The 21596-nt window shown below is 36.6% G+C and overlaps 2 protein-coding genes across 2 annotated transcripts in view; one reads left to right on the plus strand and one right to left on the minus strand.

The window, feature by feature from the left end:
- Positions 1–12726, plus strand: part of LOC113677854 (mitochondrial inner membrane m-AAA protease component paraplegin) — a 13191-nt gene extending 465 nt beyond the window's left edge. Inside the window, exons 2-21 of the mRNA XM_027194694.2 lie at positions 74–155; positions 510–575; positions 1539–1702; positions 2511–2591; positions 3374–3516; positions 4032–4152; positions 4858–4916; positions 5062–5170; positions 5865–6094; positions 6388–6449; positions 7275–7339; positions 7663–7825; positions 8222–8332; positions 9036–9151; positions 10335–10418; positions 10548–10620; positions 10991–11037; positions 11224–11337; positions 11991–12068; positions 12364–12726. Coding sequence (XP_027050495.2) covers positions 74–155; positions 510–575; positions 1539–1702; positions 2511–2591; positions 3374–3516; positions 4032–4152; positions 4858–4916; positions 5062–5170; positions 5865–6094; positions 6388–6449; positions 7275–7339; positions 7663–7825; positions 8222–8332; positions 9036–9151; positions 10335–10418; positions 10548–10620; positions 10991–11037; positions 11224–11337; positions 11991–12068; positions 12364–12507 — 2112 coding nt within the window. The 3' untranslated portion in view covers positions 12508–12726. The remainder of the gene's footprint in view (positions 1–73; positions 156–509; positions 576–1538; positions 1703–2510; positions 2592–3373; positions 3517–4031; positions 4153–4857; positions 4917–5061; positions 5171–5864; positions 6095–6387; positions 6450–7274; positions 7340–7662; positions 7826–8221; positions 8333–9035; positions 9152–10334; positions 10419–10547; positions 10621–10990; positions 11038–11223; positions 11338–11990; positions 12069–12363) is intronic.
- A 274-nt stretch (positions 12727–13000) lies between these two features.
- Positions 13001–21532, minus strand: LOC113677853 (type 1 phosphatidylinositol 4,5-bisphosphate 4-phosphatase). Its single transcript, XM_027194693.2, has 7 exons — positions 21378–21532; positions 17414–17598; positions 16820–16926; positions 16212–16326; positions 15563–15609; positions 15022–15146; positions 13001–14674 (listed from the first exon to the last, which is right to left on the minus strand). Exons 1-7 carry the CDS (start codon positions 21508–21510, stop codon positions 14568–14570), a joined length of 819 nt encoding a protein of 272 aa, XP_027050494.2. The 5' UTR covers positions 21511–21532; the 3' UTR covers positions 13001–14567.
- Between the last annotated feature and the right edge of the window lie 64 nt (positions 21533–21596).

The following is a 21596-nucleotide window of genomic DNA, read 5'->3' on the forward strand; positions in this document are numbered from 1 at the left end:
TATGAATTTTCTTCCATATCAATGTTCTAAATGTTTGAAAGAAAAATTGAATTAATGTTATCCTTTTATGCAGGGCGAATTTTCAACAAAGTACGTTCATTCTCCCTCCATTTATCAAATTTTTCTCCTCCTGAAAAAAGACAATGTGAGGCAGGGTAAGCAAGTTGTAATTCGTTGTTGTTGATTTGAATTTAAATGGACATACATTAAGCATGGGTATACAGAGCTTAGTGTGTTGTTCTGCTCTATAGCAGACAGTGATAGGCAGCATGTGGAACATGGTTCACCAAAGAACTCCTGCAAAATAATGTCCTCTCACTGTCAGCAATCAAAAAGGAAGACAAGTGAAGCTTATTGTTGTGGGACACTTGCAAATTAATGTTATTCATCTAAGAAAACAATTCTCTCAACAATCGCTCTTTGCTACTTCAAAACCTGTTTTAAGAATTTTAATGCTTGGTATTTGAGACATTGTTTTGTTATAAACTGTGTAAAATTATGTATTCAAGGTGTAACAAGATTCTTTTCAACAAGCCTTATGAGAAAACATGGCCAAGGAGATCAACATCAACAAGGTGATAGGGTTGATGACATTATATTTGCTGGTTCACCTGACATGCTCAATCACACTGCTGAGATTACCATTAGCTCACCATTGAAGAAATGAACTGAACCTTTATCTGTACACCCTCGTGTTTTTTACATGCATGTATATGTTTTCTGCCAGGTTTGGTTTTTAGTCCATGTAGATGCAATAGGGGCATGCCTACATAACATCTGCAATACCCTGTCAGCTATATATTTTTTAAATTTTACACTCATTATTTATTGTTAGTTAATTAAAGTGGTGAAAAGAAATACAAGTAACACTTTAACTCCCAAATCAAATTTGTAATTCTCCTTACTGTCAACTATACAATTCTTATAATGTTAGTTCAGAGAGTTTAGTATTGGATCAACTAACTATCCCTAAATTGATATTTTTCTTTATTCTCATCACTTATCTGGTTGATATTGTATTGATATTGTAAGGAGAAATTCTGTCTTGGTCACCCATGGGAGTTAAAGGGTTAAATTGTGATTGTTTGTCCCAGAACGAGGTCAGTCAGGTGTCAATCTTATTATTGTGATTGCATACTGCCTGTACTCTCCAAGTGATAAGTTTGACTGGCAATACCTCACTTTTAAATAAAGTATCACCAGTAATTATATGATGTTTTATTGAAATAAAGCAGCATATAATGACATAATCTTGGCTGTTATTTACAATCATAATGATCTAATAACAATAGACTTAAAGCTCTGAAATCACATGTGAAGTCTAAATTAAGAATCCTCTAAACTTCCCAACCTTTAGGGTTAGTTGGTGTACGTAATGTTGAAGAAAAGTTTTGTGCATGCCCCTGTTCTTAAGGAAAGTTTATTCTTGAGTCTAGTCTTCTTCGTTTTCCTATGTGGCAATTTTCAGCTAAGTGAACTTCTTGTAACACACTCAGCATCATAAAAATTTTTAATTGATTCTTCTGTTGCCATTGCAGGTGATTCTCAAAATCCTGAGGAGGAGCCTGGGAAAGATGGAGGATGGATAACCATCCTTCCTTGGGTTATGCTTGCAGTATTTTACCTCCTTGCTGCAGGATCTGATCCTACACCAGAAACAACATGGACAACATTTTACAGAGAAATGCTTTCTACAGGCGAGGTGAGTTCAATTCATCTATTGCTAAGTGTTGTCTGCTACCTTATTTGTCTCACTAAGTTTTAGGCCTTTACTTGAAAAACCTTGGTTGGTAATCCCACAATCAGCATTGCAAACAACCTTTTAGATTTTATAATAATCATATGATAATAGAGTATGCTATATCATTTGTAAACATAGAGATTTGAATAAATATCTAAGTATTTATGTAACTGTAGAATCATTCACTAGGTTTTGTCTTCTAAGTAATACAATGAAAAACTGAGATAAAAAGTAAACAGGTTTGAAGCAACTTTAACTAAGTAAACATGTAAACCATTGTAAACATACATAGCCTTACGTTTATGACGTAATTGATAATGACGGGGCATGTTACCACTTTTGATTATTTTTAGGTGTGCGATTGGGAACATACAATGGCTGTACATATACTAGAGATGTGACATGGTTTGATGCTAGTCTGTTTTAAAGATTTTATGAATGCAACCAAGAAGTTACAATTCGTAGACCAAATGTTTGGACACTCCTGTCTAGTTCCTTTATCAGGGATGATCTAATTGCTTCAACAAGAGGTCCTTTTGTATTCTTGTTGCCATGATTAGATCACCCCTAATGAAGGCAGTAGATAGGAGTGTCCAAATGTTGGGTCTTTGAATTGTAACTTCTCGGTTACATTTATTAAATCTTTAAACCAGAGTAGCATCAAACCATGTGTGATTGTCCACCTGGTTGCCTTTTGATTTTTTATATATCTTACCAGAGATGTGTTTTATCTGTGATGGTTTGTTACGTAAGTTTTCTTTGTTTCCAGGTTGAGCGCTTAGAAGTACCTTCAAGTCAAGACAAAGTTTATGTCTTCCTGCACAGAGGTGCAGTAGTAGGAGGAAAGGAGGTATTGTATACTGTTTTATACTGATTTTTGAGTTAGAATAAGGACCTGACCTGTGCAGTAGTAGAATACTGCAGACTTGAACTCACCTGGGATGTGCAGTAATAGTATAGCTTTATTTACACATCTTACAGTACCAGAAGGCATTTAGAGATTAAGACACAAGAGGAAATTCAGCTGGATTAGATATCTGCAAGAGATTACTTGGTGTGCTCTGCTCTCAAAACAAGTTGCTTAAACTCATAATATTAATTGCTGTTATTCTGGCATAAAGGCAAAATAGTACTTAACTTTGCGTCTCAATTCACACTATGCATATTGTTTCTACAGCTTTTTCCCACCAGGTCTGGCAGTTACATATACATGCCTTGCAGTGTGTTGTAGCCTTGAGGCTGTTACCTATTTTGTCTCATTGAAGCCCTTACCTGTTCTGTTTTTGTCCTATTTTGTCCTAGTTGCTCTGTTAATTCAACCTGCCTTATGCAGCTCTATTTAACCATCCTCCCCCAAGCTGTCTTTCATCTCTCCTTCCCTGGCTTTCAAACCTTGAACCTATTTCTGTTACTGGCACCTTTTTTTTTATTCCCTTGAGCATGTGATCAGAGAGCCTTTGCCACTCACCTCGAATAAATTGTTCAAAACATCCTCCACTGCAATCCTCCAGTCCAGTAGCATAAAAAAATTCAACCTTTACTTCTGTTGGCATATTTATTTATCATTGACTATCCCTCAAATTATTCTTCAAATTGCTGGTTTGAATAATGAGCAATGCATGCTTTTCCTAGGTACTGACTCATGGGCCACATTTTGTGTTCAGCATTGCAAGTTTGGACAGCTTTGAAAAAAAGATGGCTTCTGCTCAAGCCGACCTACATATAGCATCTCATGACTTTGTTCCTGTAAGATACAGGACAACAAATGAACTGCTGTAAGGAAGGTTTTTTTTAAGTTTTCACTCATTTCCTGGCATATATTTTTTCTTCAAAAATCACTCAAAACCAGTAAGGTTGTTAAGCAGTTATGGTCTCTTTCTACAGACCATTAATGAGAAATTCCAAATTTTCAGACCTGTGACTGAACTCAACAATTACAACCTTGACTTACATTTAAGAATTCTTGGATTTTTTAAGAGATATTTCAGTATTCCAATTTTAATCTTTGTTCAATTTAAGGGGCATTGAGAAGCTTCATAAATATGAATAGTTCAAATCCCAAATTAACTTAACCAAAGGCATGAGAATGTTCCATGGCTTTTCTTTTTTTGCTTGTTTTCTTTTTTTGCTTTTTTTTATTATTATTATTTTTTTTTTTTTGGGGGGGGGGGGGGTTGATGAGCCAGGATAAAATTTTTTCAGGTGTTGAAGAAACTCATCCAAAGAAGTCTTGGATATTTGAGTATGCAGATAGTATTTGACTCTAAATTATGGATGTTTCTTCTTACAGATTCACAGCCCTGAGTGCTGCTCTAAGTATTGCTGTTTTAGGGTTGGTATGGTATTGGCTTTTTGGAAGAGGAACAAAAGGAGGAAACAAATCAGGAGGAATAATGGGAATGAATCCATTTGTAAGTCACTAAATCAAACAATTAGAGAGCTCTTTGATTGAGTGACATAACACCTGAACCAAGTATTATCTTAACAGCCAATAAGAATGAAGGAAATATCTTAAGGAACTGATAAAAGCTAAACATAACCTTTGTGTACTTCAGGAAAACATGAGTCACCAAGTTACTTAATGTTGGTTTTAATGTTACATGTAGTGGTGGAAGAGGGACCAGCAAAATTTTTTTCTCGTAAAGCCTTTTTTAAAAATAAATGGCACAGTATTTTGGTTAGGCAGGACAGGTTGGTTATGGAGAGTTACAACACAATCCCAAGCTCACCAATCAGAGCATCTTTTTTCAAACCTGACAGCATAAGTATAGGTAATAAAAGGATTTCGAGTACAATTTGGTAAAAAGAAGCTTGAGTAAGTTTTTCAAGGACAACAAAATTGCACAAATCTTTATGGCAAATGCAATTTGTAGTCTTTGTAAAATTTGCTTATTACACCAAATTACAAGAGAAATAATGTTTTTACTTGTTAACAGTGTACATGAAAAAACATTGCAGAAAGTCAAGACAGACAAAATTTTGAAAGGGTGCAAACACTATTTGTAATTTGCACTTGTGTTACAACATTGCACTTGTGTTACATGAGAAAACAATTGTTTTAAGCCAATCAGAAGTACGTAATTTTTTAATGTTCATTATTAAACTTCAATCCACAGGCTAACTACATCAAAGCCAAGCCAACAGTAGTCATGCCAGGAGGTGGAAAGGGAATAAGGTATTAGATCATGATCATTTGGAAGCTATTCTTGAAAATTATGTTAATTGACAATTAAATGTTTTAAAGACTTTATGCAAAAAAATTTCTCATCAATTTCACAAGTTTATCTTCTTATTTTCACACTCCTAAAATTACTTTTAAGCTTCAAAGATGTTGCAGGGATGGAAGAGGCAAAATGTGAAGTGATGGAATTTGTGGATTATCTGAAATCCCCTGCTAGATATTCAGAGCTTGGAGCAAAAATCCCTAAGGTTTGAACTAATTGATATATCATACTAGAAATAAAATGTGATATCTGTTGTTGGCTTTCCTATTTGTTGTGCCCATCATGTAGCTTTTATTTTATATATTTCCGAAATAAATGGATTCTCTTTTTACAGACCTAACACAAAATTTATTTTTGAGCTGACAAACAGCAAGCTCATTGCAACTGCTCATCACAACTGCTCATCACAACTGCTCATCACAACTGCTCATCACAACTGCTCATCACAACTGCTCATCACAACTGCTCATCACAACTGCTCATCACAACTGCTCATCACAACTGCTCATCACAACTGCTCATCACAACTGCTCATCACAACTGCTCATCACAACTGCTCATCACAATTGATCAAAGAAATGTTTGGGTTTTTTTTTTGTTTTTGTTTTTGTTTTTCATTTTTGCTTAAACACCTCTGGGAAAGTCAATGTGGATCATTTTTATTAATGGCAAATGATGCATATGACAATTCTTGTTCTTTTCAACTTTAATATGTTGGTTCTTTGATTGCAATAAAAATTGTCTTAAAAGATTTCATTACCATTTAGCTCCTAATTTATATAAGGTATCTTATTTAGTTGTTTTGTTCAACTCAGTCTGCATTCACTCTCCAAACTTCACCCATTGTAAATTCCTTTTTTATTCATCTGTTTAATGTGTTTTATTTTTCACTTTTTAAGGGAGCTCTCTTAGTTGGTCCTCCTGGTACAGGAAAGACTCTATTGGCCAAAGCAGTTGCTACAGAGGCAGATGTTCCCTTCCTTACCATGGCTGGCTCAGATTTTGTTGAAGTTTTTGGTGGTGTAGGCTCAGCAAGAGTTAGGGATTTATTTGGTCGAGCCAGGAAACTTGCTCCTTGTATTCTGTACATTGATGAAGTTGATGCAATTGGAAGATCCCGCTCATCAAAGTGAGTTGGCTAGTATATTTGGAAGAGGTTGCACAAAATTCTAGTTTTGTTCAAGATTGTGTCATTTCTCTCGTATACTGTGACTTACATGCAGTATATATTGACAGCTCGGAAATATCTGCTGGAATTAAACTTTTTTGAAATGGTTCAAATTTTTTTAAATTAGCTCGTTTTTTATTTTTTTGTTTTGCATTTAATTTCCCTATCATGAACAAGACATTTATAGTTCAATCAAAATTTTAAAACAAGGGAAAGATTTTAAGTTAAGCAAATTGAATTACATTGTTTTTTAGTTCTATGGGAGGACACAGTGAACAGGAAAGCACTTTAAATCAGCTTCTTGTTGAAATGGATGGTGAGCACTAGTTTATGACATTAACTAATACCCCATTCACACCAGCAAAACATGTTTTGTTAAACTGGTTTTCATTGAATGAAAATTATAAACAGAGAACTGAAAAACTTGATTTTCCATTGGATTCAAGTACTTGCTAACTTGCATTTCCAATGTGCTACATTCAAGTCAAAAATATTCGGTTAAATAGTTTCTATGAAGAAAAAAAAAATTAAACCGTGTTTAACAAAACAACTTTTAAACATGTTTAAGCTTTGGTGTGAATGGGGCATAAGAAGGGTTTCAACAAAAAAACGGTTACTGCCGGTCTATGGCCACCTGTAAGACCTTTTACCGCCGTCTCTTGACTACCTGTGTGTGAGCTCTCGTGTTTGATTTTCGCCTTGCGGTACAGCCGTGTATTAGACATGTACCTTCGGCAGTCGCTTAAGGGAAAATATATTGAAACCCTTGACTACTCTGCACATTTCAATCTTTCACTTCAAGAAAACTTAAAGCTGTGTCAATAACAAAAAACTATGATTTTAACTTGGATTATTCAAATTGCCACTTTCTTCAATCGTTGTGCATGTTCGCAAGAAGGTCGAGGTAACGAGGAGTCATAAATTTAAAAACGGAGAAACTGATCAATAATTTCCAACTTCTTTACCACCTCGTGCATTGTGGATAAATCTCCAAACCAAAGCTCCGCCAACGTAAAAAAATTGTGCTCATCTCTACAGAGATTTCTTTAAACCTTGCTGCTTCAGATAATTCATGTTACACCGCGTAATGGACAGTTCTTGATCTTGTTGTCTAATTTTTTTTTTTTATTTTGCTGGTAAGGTATGAACACAATGGAAGGTGTCGTGATGCTGGCTTCTACAAACAGACACGACATTTTAGACCAGGTAAAAATACTCTGACCAGAATTGATCACTTAAGATAATCTAGCAATCTCAGTGTGAAACCATACACATACAAGCAAGTTTGATTGGTAAATGCGAGAGAATTAGGCCTACGAGTGGTGATCATGGAAATATACAAAGCTACAAAAAAGGATATGCAGTAGGCGACAAGCTTAGGGAAAGCCATGCCTAATTGGAAACGGAGTGGGAAACACCTGAAGACGCACGATAGGTAGTAAACACGGAGTTAATTAGCTTTAGTTGGCCAGAATTTCCGTGATGGAATTTATTTATTATTTGTTTGTCCTCTTTCTTGTTCTCTCGAGGCTCTCCTGAGGCCTGGACGATTTGATCGACTCATCTCCATCGACCTTCCAACTCTAATCGAGCGACAGGCCATATTTGAAGTTCACCTCAAGAAACTTTCCCTGAAGACGCCAGTCAAGGCGTTCTCTAAAACTCTGGCAGAACTTACTCCTGGGAACAGTGGTTAGGTTTTGTTTGAATGAATTAAAAAGCTCTCTTAATTATTTTTAATAATTAATCCCGCAGTATACCATGAAGAAAGTTCAGTCTTGGTAGTCCAATCAGAGACTCGGGTTTACAAAGTTGTCGTAATCACAGAAATCTCGTTAAATATCACTGAGGGAAATTACCATTTTGTTTATTTTGTTACGCTGTGTTAAAAAGGGAAAATCTAAACAGTATACTGATGACCTCACAAACTCATCTAATGCATATGCAAATCCCGTGGTGGATTTTCCGGTAGATACGCCCTCCCTTCCCCCAGGTCTTGTAGAATTGCGTCAGCCGTGTGCCTGGTGGCTGTTGAATGGTCAGAACCCATGTTAGCTATTAATCTCTTTAGTTTCTCTCTCTTGACAGGTGCGGACATTGCTAACATTTGCAACGAGGCTGCTCTGCATGCAGCTCGCATGAATGAGAAAACGGTTGATAAGCGAAACTTTGAATATGCTGTGGAAAGAGTCATTGCTGGTAAAGTAAAGTAAAGTAAAAATTATATCTGCAAGAATAGATTGAGTTATCTTACGATGACACAACGGTCATTGAAAATCATCTTTAATAAGAGAAATATAGTGAGAGATCGAATCAGTTGTGAACTGAGAAGGGAAAGTAACCCAGGGTTACTCTTGTTTTGTTTCACTACACTGTTCGATTGACTCAGAAAACTCGCACTACCTTACAGCCAATCAGATGCAAAACTGAAACCCGCAGCGACGTGCTCACGTGTGTTTCCCGCGCTTTTGTCACTTTGCTTGTTTTTCGCCGTTAGTTGTAACGAGCCCCTTGTGTTTTTATTTTTTTTTTTTTTTTCATTTGCTCTCAGTGGCCATTGTGATTATTTTGGTCTTGGCTTAAGAGAGTCGATCGAAATGCGTACGAAATACCAGGAAAATATTATTAACTCGGATCATTGTCATTTCTGTGCGCAGACACTACCCCATAAGACCACTTTGAACGAAAACCAATCGTAAATATTGATCTAATTGATCAAAACTTGTTTTTGTTTAAGCGGATGAATTCATTTTCCGCGCGGTAATCCTTAACCATCCCTTGCACTGTACTGAATGGTTATGTTATCAGTAAGGTAGACATATTCAAATTCCTCCTCGTAATCGATAGTGGTTTACCGTATCTGCTTCCTAGTTAGACAATATTCTTTGTGTATGTACGTAAGGCATGGAAAAGAAGACTCAAACTATGTCTCCTGAAGAACGCCACATAGTTGCTTTCCACGAAGCTGGACACGCTCTGGTCGGCTGGATGTTGGAACATACTGATCCGTTACTCAAGGTAAGAAAACAGTTTGATTAGAAAACAGAAACCATAATAATAACAACAGCCAATTAGAGGAAAGGAAGATACTATAGCAGCAATACCAATCAGACTGCCTAAAGCGCAGAAAAACCCGGGCGACTAAGTAGTGGTTAGTTTTAATGTTGCATCTGATTGGTTCGGAGAGTCACGCAAGTTTTCTGGACTACTCATAACCATTAGAGTTTCCGCAAATGTGATTGGTGCATTAGCAGCTTTATTTTTCACCAATCATTCTGCACAGTTGTAATTGGACATTGCAATCGGACAGTTGACTGTAGTCGGACACCCGTAATCGAACAGTTAAAGTAACCAATCATACGAAGTCCAGCCAGCTAAATCCACCAATCACAGAATTGATCACAATAACCATAGCAACAACCACTTATCCTAAAAAAAATGGGAAATTTCCAAAGTGGAGGAATTTTTTACTTTAGACATTGTCTCTACCGGAGATGTTTATTCTAAATGTATTTGTTTTATTTGTTTATTTTTTTTTTGTTTTATTTGCTTATTTTTTTTGTTTTTGTTTTATTTGTTTTATTTGTTTATTTGTTTTATCGGAAATTGAAACGGTTACGATTAATTGGTAACAGGACTTCAAGCCGTGCAATTCTGTCTGTAATCATACTCGAGATTGACAAATCGAACGACCGCTGGTATGATTACAGACCGAATTGGACTCCTTTCGGTCCTACAACCATTATAAATCACAGAGAGAAGTAAAGCAAACCCAATGCAATCCCAGATTACTTTGGACACTCAATTGAAAATTTCTCTGTAGTGCTTTGGGTTGTAAGATTGGGTGGTGAATATACCATCTTGATCATCGCCGAAAGTAAGTACAATGGGACGATTCAACCCAAGTCTAGAACCAGGCAACCAAGTAAAACCCATCTAACTTGGTTTATATGACCTTATATTGTCAGATCAGACCATTCTTAACGACAGCAACAATTTTACTTGGAGAAACAAGTTCTCTGAGGTCAAGTTGTTGTTTTAGGAGTAGGAACTGACGTAAAAGAAAACCTTCAACAGAGATCGAAATTTAGATTTGGTCTCTCTACGATCATTTTCACCGGAGCGCTTGTTATTCATTGTTATATGTTGTTCTCTGTCCTGTCAAAGGCAAACCCACCAATTTAACATTTTTCTTTCCAAGCTTTCCATTGTTCCACGGACCAACGCTACCCTGGGTTATGCGCAGTATCTTCCCTCGGACAACAAACTTTACAGCACTGAACAGGTTAGAAAAATGACTTTTCTTAAGAACATCTTTATTTAACCTTTGTTTTTTTGAAAGAAAAGTACGAGATTGTTTTCCTTCCTTTTTTTCCTATAGTTTAAAATGGCACCACTTTTTGTTACCTTTTAGTTGTTTGATCGAATGTGCATGGCCTTGGGAGGAAGAGCTGCGGAAGCCAAGATATTCCAGCGAGTTACTACAGGTATTTGAACTCGCACCAGTTTCTTATCAAACACGCTACCAAATCTGTATCGGTGGTGCCTGGACCGAATATGTGGCATAGCTTACTAGCTAGTTTCTTCTGTGATGTTAGAGTATCTAACCTTATGATCGGACGGTCCAAGATTCGAATTCCCGCGAAAGTCGAATATCTCTGGCGCGTGAAAAATATGTAACGTCCTTCTGAGGTCCAAGGTGAATTACCCACTTACTTTCCCGCGGTTTGGTGCTTGTCGTTGTACATCTTGTTCTGAGGGTTTTTCCTTTATGATCATCGGGTTGAAAAGAAAATCCCTTTTTCTCGTTAAACCTCACTTTATTAAGCCCTTTGTGGTCGTTTTTTGTTTCTCAAGGAGCCGAAGATGATCTTCGCAAAGTAACTGACATGGCGTATAAACAGGTAAACTCTTCATTTTGTGGAGTTTTGTTGTGGGAACGGGGGAGGGGGGAGAGTGGAGACTTGAAACTACTCCTCGTCTTGGATTACTCTATGTATTTACAGCGCGGAACTCAGGGTAAACTTTGATAACTGTCGGCCTGAAGTGGGCGTTGCATCAGCTGACTGTATTTACGATTCTTTTGGCAGGTTGTGACGTTTGGAATGAACCCTCGTGTTGGGAATATTTCATTTCCCGTTAGAAAACCCAGCGAGCCGACCAAGAAGTTTTACAGTGATAAACTTGCTAAGCTCATGGATGAGGTACGATGTTCCTGTGACTTTTAACTAGACTAGTTGCTTTTTTAAACCAACCCTGGAAAGAAAAGGAGCAACCATCGTAGGAATTAAAAAAAATACATTGCGCACCTCTCTACGTTGATAAAATGCATCTGTAAGGCACCAGTAATTATTTATCATGGGGGAGAGGGGGTCACATGGTCTTCAGGGGAAACAGAGGGGGGTCATTAGAATACTACAGAGCCTAAGGGGGAGATTAGGTAAATTTTACTATGACACGACCAAAATCCTCCAACCATTCCCCCCCCCTCCCCTCCCACGTGATAAACAATGTCTGACTGTCATTTCTCAGATAACCGACGTGTCTTTGGACTATATACTCTCATACTATGACTATTATTTTGTCCCTTATATGAAGATCAAATTTCTGTTTCGGTTGTCGTTCTTGGGAAAGGTTTGTTATAACCAGAGATCAGCTCAGGCGTGAACACGTCATCGGTGACAGGCAAACCGTTGCAAAGCGCGGGTCTGGTACCTGAAATGTTGTGAGGTTAGCTCCACATTGTTTGGTTTCTAGAGATCACAGGAACACGTGCCTGCACTGTTACTGGTGTGACCTGAACTCATTCAAGGGCTGAAGAATGTCCGGAAAATCTAAATTTTTGTTTATAATCTAGGAGGTACGCATATTAATCAGAAAGGCATTTCTGACCACTAATACAATAATTGAAGAAAACTTGGACAAACTGAATGCGGTAAGATTATTTATGTGCTGTGTTTATTTACATTTGTTCTAAATTCTCTGAAATTTTTATAGCAGAAATGTCATCGAAACTGTCTGTGTTGTATAAGCGTTGATGAGCCAGCTTTCAGCTTCCATTTTGTGGAAACTTGAGCACAATTGCAATTTGCTTCTGTTGACTCGATTCATTTCAACTCCATCTAAAATTAAGTAAAACGCAATCAACTTAACCAATACAAGGGATACAGTAGAGGAAAAGGTATCTCATTTTGGTCGTGTATCTCTTTTTTTTCTCCTCTTCTTTCCAGCTTGCCCATGAACTTCTGACCAAAGAAGTCCTGAGTTACGATGACGTGGCGGCGGTGCTGGGACCGTGTCCTTACGGTGATAAAAGGGTCCGTTTTAACTCACAAGATGGCGAATCGAAGTCCCAGTCTCTCTTCACGACTTAACTACGAGTTCCTACACCACACTCTCCAAACCTTACTTCTTACTCGTGTTCGTTTCAGTTAAAAGAAAGTACACTGCAATAAAACTCAAGCTGTTGAAGACAACGGCCATTGAATATCATGGATAGAATTCGGCTGTGGACTAGATTGATTGTCTTCACATGTATAGCTGTTGTATAAATATTTGTAAATAAAACAAGAGACCAATTTAAGTAAATGCAATAATGTTTCTAGCTTCAGTTTCTGTGGTAGGCTTTTGAAAGCCTTTCCCCTCACTGGTTAAGAGCCAGAGTCACAATTCGTTCGGGTTCAGTCCTTTAGGCCAAATGGCCCCAACCAGTAGGGCTTATCCATGTAAACTGAGCCTGCACTCTCCCTGGACGGCAGGAGTCCAACCCAATCCCTTCAGACCCTTGATACTCTTGGAGGCTCTGCCACCGAGCCATAGAAGACAGTGGTAGGCTAGGCCGTTTCGGGGAGTAAGCAGAAAACCAAATTAAATATCAAGTTGATTTTATTTTTACATTTTATACACAGAGTGACGAAATTACAATGATCATGTTGTTCACTGGCAATAAATTTCTCAAAGAACATAACACAATCCTGTTGTTGATTCTCGATTTTTGCTTGGTTAGTATAGTTAACAACATGATTTCGAGTGCAATCTGGTGTTAATAAGCAGGAGTTAATTCTTTAAAGACCACAAAATTACACAAACCTGTGGAGTGTGTACAATTTGTAGTCTTTGATAAATTTAACGCTTCTTTACACCAAATTGCACGAGAATCATGTTACTTTTTAATAATTTACATGAAAAACTCATCAAGGAGGGTCAACTGACAAAATTTTGGTAGCATACTCGCCATTTGTATTTGCACATGGGTCACAAATCTACACTCATGGTGCATGATTAACGTACTCATTTTAAACCAATCAGACAAGTGTAATTTTTTCATGTATATTATTACAAGCCAAAGAGAAAAGATCAAGGAAGTCCTAAAAATTTCAAAAACAGTTGTTGTACAACAGAAGCACACCTTGTGTAACCAAAGAACTTCACAGAAAACTCCTCTCAACTCTGTGACAAACTCCATACAATCCACAAAATTAACATGTAACATAAATTCCCTCCAGATGGGTAAGAAAGTTATGATGACTGCAGTAATATTCCTGAAAAGTTTCTCACCAACTATGCATACAAACAGCAAAATCTCTACCTCTGCTTGCAAAACCTATAAAACAACCAAGGGGCCCTCTAAAAATCAAAACTACTCAATTTATGAAATGACTGGAATGGATAAGTTTCTGAAAGACACCCAAAAAACCTTGTTTAAGACTGCCATTCATTCATGATATTAGCAGTTTAGTTTTGTACATACTAAATTATTTGGGTCAACTTGCTATTTTCAGTTTAGAAAGTTAGTTTTGGGATAACTATGCTTCCTTTCTTAACATATCTCTATTTCTAATATATAATGTGAAATAATTATAAATGGTTTTTCATTGCTAGTATGCCAAGCACACATTTGAACAATATTTACTGTCAACCAAAGACCTCTGGTTGCAGGTTCTTCTTTGTTCTTTTTCAAGTTCTTTGCTGAATAAAATATGCCTTCAGCCAACATGGCTCACATTCTGCCTTATCCTAGCACATTCAAAAATGATAAAGTGGAAATAAAATAATGATTATGAGAAAACTACAAAACCTGAGGTTACTGCATAAATTTCATTAACAAAAAAAAAAATAGCCTTGCTCTAACACAGTACAGTACTCAAAATAGCAGACAGTCAATGATTCATTTGGACATTGAATTAGTAAGCAAGTAAGAAAGTAAGAAAGAAAAGACCTGAACATACTGCAATGTGATTAAGACAATTAGACAAAAAAAAACAATCAGACAGTAAGATCTCGCCCACTGTCAAGGCAATATTCTAAGCGCTGCAACTTGTTTTTCCTCAAATTTGTGCATAGCATCCAGGCTGATTTTATTACAAAATAACAATTGCATGCAAAGACATCCCTTGCTGTTCTTTCTATTGATGCCTTCTTCAAGGACACCCATTTATGGTTCTCCTTCAATTGAACTGACAGTCATGGTGCAGTAATAGCAACTTCTGATCAAGTTAAGGATACCAGCAACAAATGCGCCAATCCAAACCACATAGATACCTAGAGAGAACACAAAAGAGTTTGGCATTAGTGTATCTTGAATGAAAACTAATAATCTACACAGTGATAAAGAAAGAAGAGGAAAGAAATAAAAGAATTAATTTCATAACCAAGTTTTGCAAAACTCTAACCAGTTTTTTATCAATAATTCTTACATACCAAGTCCAAAGTCCTTACTGTGTGTTACACGAATTAGCTTTTTCTCCCATAGAAAAATACAAGGATCCGAAACTTACAGTACAAACCAAAAATTTCCTTTTTCTAATTTTCTACAGCAATTGACAGAAATAAAGCCAGACAGACAGGAAAGAAGTTAAATAGCTGTATACATGTGCACTGTGGCTTACCTCCTGAATCTCTTGCAAGGTCCAGGGTTCCCACAGTAACTCCAACACCTGCTGCTAGGAAGATGAATCCAATGACAGCAAATATAGTGGCACGAGTCCTGGCAAAATTTGGTCCCACCGAAGATCTGAGATAAACAGATCATTGATTTGAGATGAAACTAAGACATACATTAAAAATGATAAATCACAGAGAGAATACTGATGTGTCACAGACCACTACACCGTTATGATGCCATAAGCTAATGAGGTCACCTTTTAGAAATTCTTTGCACCCTCCCAAATGATCACCCCACTAATCTAGGGCTGGCTACAATCCTTTTAAGACAATCATTACAAGACAAAAATCCTTGAGAAATAACTGACAATCTCTCACACTTGGACCTAATTGTGCCAATGTTGTTCCTGTTTGACCAAGCCCTAAACTAACAGACTCCTCTGAGGAACCTAGCTGAGTAGCAGAGAGACCACCAGTAATATCACACCTTCTGTTATGAATGTTGAAAAGTACACTACTGATAAACCTGAACAGTTGTATACTCACATTCTTCTGCAGTGGGGACATCTGGCCAAGTGGCTTGTTGTGTGGAACTGGAAGGAGAGAAAAAACATATCAATCTTGGAATACAAAGTTGATTAACTTCACTTATAAAACTGTTATTTTGATTGACAATAAATGGCAACCTTCTCAATTGTTGCAAGTCTTGCCTGTTGTAATAAAAACAAGATCATCTCCCTGCTTATATGTAGTCAGCTAACAAATAAGGATTGCTGATTTGATATTCCTTATAGACACCAATTGAAACAATACATAAAAAGATATTTTATTTCAATACATTTAACCAGACTGAAACAAACTTAAAATTTTTATTTAAATGATTCTCAATCAGAATACAGGTAAATAGATAGATATGTATGTTAAGTAAAAGCTTCCTGTATCTTTAGCAGATGCCGTAATGCTAGTTTTATGTAAAAGAGTGACAACAAAATACATGTGACAGAAAACTATATTTATAACTTGTGTTGGCTAAAACTGTATGTACACCTTACAAGGTGGAAGATGCATGACGTTTTTCATTCAAAGACCAGTGAGATCTAATTAAACGAAGACAACAAGCACTCTGAGACATGTGAAATAACCTAACAATTTTGTTGGCTGCCAACTGCTTTTGAAAAAAAAACTAAGAACTTACCACAAAGATCTCATTGCAATGTCCACAAGTCACTCTAAACTGACTTCTAGCCATAGCTGGTATTGTTGCTGCTGGTGGCAGCATTGGAGGTGCTGCAAGGTTGATTATGCGCTTGCTGAAGGACAAAAGTGAAATTATTCACACAAGCCATAAAATCAAAAGAAAATTTTACTAGAGAAGGCCAAAATTACATCAACTAGAATTACCTTTGCAAGATCACAAAATAATTCAAAAACAATAACTTTTAAATATGTTGATAGAACCCTTCTTGGAGGACACCTGGATTGCAAAAATGTTGACATGTGTCAAATAAATTTCTCTCTATGACGTCCATTTTCCAATTAACCCTTGAACCCCAAGATCTGATTGATAATTATCCCCTCTAGCTGATACAGATTTCCTTGACACTTAGTTATGAGAATTTGGTGTTGAATCAACATAATAACTTCTATCTGCTAAATTTGAAAATTCTCTTTAACTGATTGCTGGATAATGTATGGATATTTAAGTGAGAAGTTACATGTCAGTCACTTCTCTGAGTTACAGTGTTGACACAGAATTGAGTGACAACTCAATCTCACAAATGGAAATATCTGTTGAGAACTGACCAGTTAACTCTTGGGCAAGATATCCTGACGGAGGAGACCTTGCAGGTTAGCAAAGCATTACACGGGCAACGAATGTATTTCTTGCCAGCTGGAGGTGCTTTTATAGGCTGAGGGAAGGAAAAAAAAAATATCCAATCTTTCTCCTCACAATATCACACCTGGATCAGACATTAAGGTGACAACAATAAAGGAAATAATCAAGAACTCAAGAAGCTCTAGATCGTAAACAAATTCTCCTTGTCAGCACCTTTGAAGATATGTAAAGAACAGTATGGAGAAAAAGCATATTGATCTTAAGAGTGTACAGGAATAAATGACACAGTTAGATGACTCAATTTATTGCTATGTGGAGGCTTAGCCCTTTATGCAACTTTTTCTTTGCTTACAATGAAAAATTTAGATATTCTGGCTATAGATACCAGTATGTTATATGAGGGTATCACTCTTTTTTCTATTTTTTATTAAAATCTGGAATTGCAATCTGGGCTACATATATGTCAATCCTTCTGAATGGGAGTATGAATTTGTAATTTAATCTACATTAATTTTATGTCATTCCTTATCAATAGGCATAATTGGAAGTCAGTTTCTCACCGTAGCTTCTTGACAGTTGGCACACTTCACAACCCGCTGGTGTTCCCTTCCTTTAATGTAAATGAGCTGTTGACAAACTCTGCAGATCACAGATGGCTCAGTGTTCATTGAAATTGGTGGGGTGTAGGGTGGTGGCATTTCTGAATAAGCCGGTGGAGGTGTTCCAGGAATTATGGGGGGAGGACCTTGAATAAAGAGTAATTGTTAAAATAACTGAAACTCTTGCATTGTTTAAGTTTTGCTCTTCAACAACAGATCTGAAACCACTTGCAAATGCAGCACACCAGCTTTACTTCTGCCAGTTTGAAAGGAGGTTTATAAAGATTTTGCCCCACTGCAAGTTTTCCATCTATTACCTTAGGGAGTTTGCCCCTAAATCTTTCAGCTTTATTTCTTGCTGCAGAACCAGTTAGATAAAGACCAGAGTTATGTAGCAGCTTTGCATCTCTTGTGTAGTAGTCACACATCTTTTAACACAGTTGCTAATTTGCATGTTGATAAAACTCAGTTATCATTTTACTGTAAAATTTTATGTTAATTACAACATATTATGGTTTCAACAAAATAAAATATTCCATAAGGAATAGACCTTTTTACAGTTCTTGGCACCATACTGGATTAGTAACTGTGCACACACGATAACGAGGCTGGGGATCTTTCAAACAGCTGATCTATCGACATTTCATGTTCTAATGTACTTTTCAATGCGATTTCTCCCTTTAAAATGGTTCTTTAAGACAACAACATGGAAATTTCATCATAAGATGACATTCAGAAACTCGTAGCAAAAGATCTCAGGGAGATTTTAAAATCTAATTCAAAATAAACAGGTGAAATCAGAGCCAACTTAGTGTCGAAAGTTCACACTTTGCTGACGCGACATGTCCTGCCATCAAGTAGTGGAGAAAACCGAGAACTTCTTACAGATGTTCAGGACCTAGAACAGAACCAGAGCGACTTTGAATACAAAGCAACTATGGTGAGGATTTCAGCTCTTGGATGGTCAAGTGATCTCCGTAATTTACCTGAGATGAATTTCATTCAGCTTTACAATTACCCTGATGTTTCACGAGAATATTGCTACATCATGTTGAGAGGAATGCATTACAGGAAGTAACACAGAAGCTGTTCAGTATGGTTTAGAAAGCAAGACAAAGGTTGTAGCCCTCTAGGTAGGGGAGATTTGTTATTGCTGCTGTTGTTTATGAGGTACTTGTTGTTGTTGTACCATATTCTTCAGTAAAAGTTGTTCCCATTTTGTTTACCAAGATGTATTTTAGTTTGCCATTTGTACATTGTATCTTATGGGAAACTATACAATAGAACCTGTAGAACCACTTGATTATAACCCTTCTATATTTTGATACCCATCTGGCCCAGGACAACTTATGCTCATGATACATTGAAAACTATTTCAGCTCACAATTCATGGTAATTTATTAGGTGGCAAGATAGCATTGAAAGAATTAGACCAAAATATTAGACAATTTAAAAACTCCCAAAAGTGACTGATTCATGTAACTTCTCCCTATAATATCCAAACACTATTCAGCATACAGATAATGATAATACTGAAACTTATCAGGCAAAAGTTATCTTAATCTTACATCAAATTCTCATAACTTATTTACAAGTAAATGTGTAGCAACTAGAAGGGAGAATTAACAATCAGATCTCAGGTATTTAAGGGTTAAAGGAAGAGAACAGAAATGCTTCCTCTCAGCTACTGATCTCAACAATGCTAGTCTTTTACACACATTTAAGTGAATTGATATTCCCATTCTTAGCGATCAGAGGCCTTCTGACACAAAGGTTTGTTATACTAGTTCTTATTGCATTGTGTTAACCAATGTTATGATAATATAATTTTGAGATGTAAAGAAGATACTTAAAAGATTGAGAAATATTATGCAAATCAAGATATTTATTTTATACTGTTACAGTTACAATAAGATTTGTTTGGAAGAGAATCTTTCAGACCATCGAATTTTATGAGAAATTAATTTTGCGAGACTTCTATCAAACTTTTTATTATGAGAACAATTTGTGAATAATAAATTTAGTGTCATAGTTCATCTTGTGTTGAGACCTCTCTTGGTTGGTGAAACTCACTTTTTCTTTTTTTCAATTTGAAGAATCAAATTGATTGATACATAACGCACACAAAATATTTTTTGAGAGTTCCATGTAGCATCCACAGTGGATTACTATGCTATCATTAAAAACAAAAACAACAACTACTGAAAACTTCTTTTGTCACAATTGCTACCAAATTTGTGTCAGTTTGCTGGGTCTGCCATAATAAGTGAAAACTTGAAAGATACAGTTTCTTGGTTATTTTATTAAAAGTAATTACTTTCCAAGAGTTTTTCTGCTAGGAGTGTTTAAGGCAAGCCATGTAGTGCAGGTGAGCAGTACTGAACTTATTGACTTACTGCTGACATAAAAAAAACTCTATTGAACTTAAAACAATTCAGGTACCTAATAGAAAATTTGTATTAATTTTGCAACAATAGTCACCCTCATCCATAATTCACAGAGAATAAGATAAGTATAGAACAATAAATACTAAGCAAAAATACATGCCTCTGTGCATAAACTTGAAGAAGTGAAAGCTTGTAGGCAAACCATTGGGGCCATAAAATGTATTTGAAAAACCAAAAGTGGCACACTGCTTTCCTTTCTTTTCGGGAGAAAAATTAGCTTTATCGAGATTTCGGCTAGGACCATTCATTTTCCTTAAAAATCGAACAATTTTACAGCCCACCTACGAATTTCAACAAAAGCCCTCACAGAGATTTAACACGAGTCAACCCCAGCCTGGTTCTCATGTGTGCGCGGTTGCATGTCCAATATGGCGCTAGGAATTGTAAAAAGGTCTATTTGGTGGTATGCTTGTTCTGAAGCAGGGGTAGAACTTGAAAATCTGGTAAGGGATACATCTGCAATGGGGCAATACCTTCAGATACTGCTGATGCCATTAATATTTGCCTTTTACTGACTAAATATTCTGTGAAACATGAATTGGCAAAAAATGTAACACAAAAGAAAAAACTATCATGATGTCAGCATTCACTCACAGCTTGGTAGTTTAACCTACATTCTTACATGCACCATAAAATAGGGAGTTTTTTTGTGACCTGTAAGAAGTATAATCACTGTCTGGAGTAGAAATTAATCATTTGCAACAAAAAGCAATGAGTAAGTGAATGCAATGTTGTGACACTGCAATAAAATTAGATGCAATGCCTCACTAACCGAAAGCTTTACCACAACTCCCTGAATTTTTTTTAACACATGACGAGTTTTCTCATGGGACTTTTTTTCTACTTGATTGCACACATTTAGCTTTTTTAGAGACAAAAATAGATGTATAGAACAATACAAGTGGCAAGCATATCAGAATTTAAGGTCAAAATATATAAAAAATGCTGAAGAATGGAAAGTGTGCCCCTATTACGTTACCAATATGGATCAAGCTGCCTGCGGTTATTACCCAAAAGCCATGATATGCGCATTCTTTTACTTTTCGATTTTGCACCAACTCATCAAATGATTTAGTCCATTCTTTAAACTTGATTGGAAGACCATAATTAATCCCCATACATCTAAGCATTTCTCAAAAATCTGCATCACACCGAACAAGGCTCAAAGGAATTAAACTACAACCGGCTTTCATCTAACTGCAATTGTTATCGCAACAACACTAAGGCTGAAACAAACACGGTGTGAAATGAATTGTTGCTTGTCACAAAGATATCACATCGGAAAGTTGTGAATCCTTAGTCGTACCCTTGATATATCCTTGAGACTTCTGAGAAGAATCATTAGAGTTTAATACCCAAACTGCGAAACAGGAAATATTTCGTAATACGCTTCGAAATAAACAGGAATGAGGTTCGACCATCCGCAGTTTCCTCTCAAAAGGATGAAAAGAGCTTATAATGGTTATAAATCCACTTACTTGCGACGAATGGAGGTGGTGGTCCCAGATTTTCATTTCGATCATCTTGTTCTTGCAACAGAGGAGCATTTTCACTTGAATCAGGCTCTGGAGGGGCAGATGTCCCTGCTGAATCCCCTGCGTTAGCCGCCATTTTGTGTTCTTGGGAGTTACTCAAGCGACGAAGGAAGTCACGTGACAATCAGGTGACAGTCATAAAAAAAAAAAAAAAAAAAACTA

This window comes from Pocillopora damicornis, chromosome 3 (genome assembly GCF_964200805.1).
Source record: "Pocillopora damicornis chromosome 3, jaPocDami1.2, whole genome shotgun sequence".
Taxonomy (NCBI): Eukaryota; Metazoa; Cnidaria; class Anthozoa; order Scleractinia; family Pocilloporidae; genus Pocillopora; species Pocillopora damicornis.

Bases quoted from the DNA above. Each gene is read 5' to 3' on its own strand.
- LOC113677853 (XM_027194693.2), bottom strand. From the start codon at position 21,510: ATGGCGGCTAACGCAGGGGATTCAGCAGGGACATCTGCCCCTCCAGAG. The intron at 17,599-21,377 runs GTAAGTGGATTT...TCTTTATTCAAG, and splicing joins ACCACCTCCATTCGTCGCAA to GTCCTCCCCCCATAATTCCT. The intron at 14,675-15,021 runs GTAAGCCACAGT...TGTTCTCTCTAG, and splicing joins CCTTGCAAGAGATTCAGGAG to GTATCTATGTGGTTTGGATT.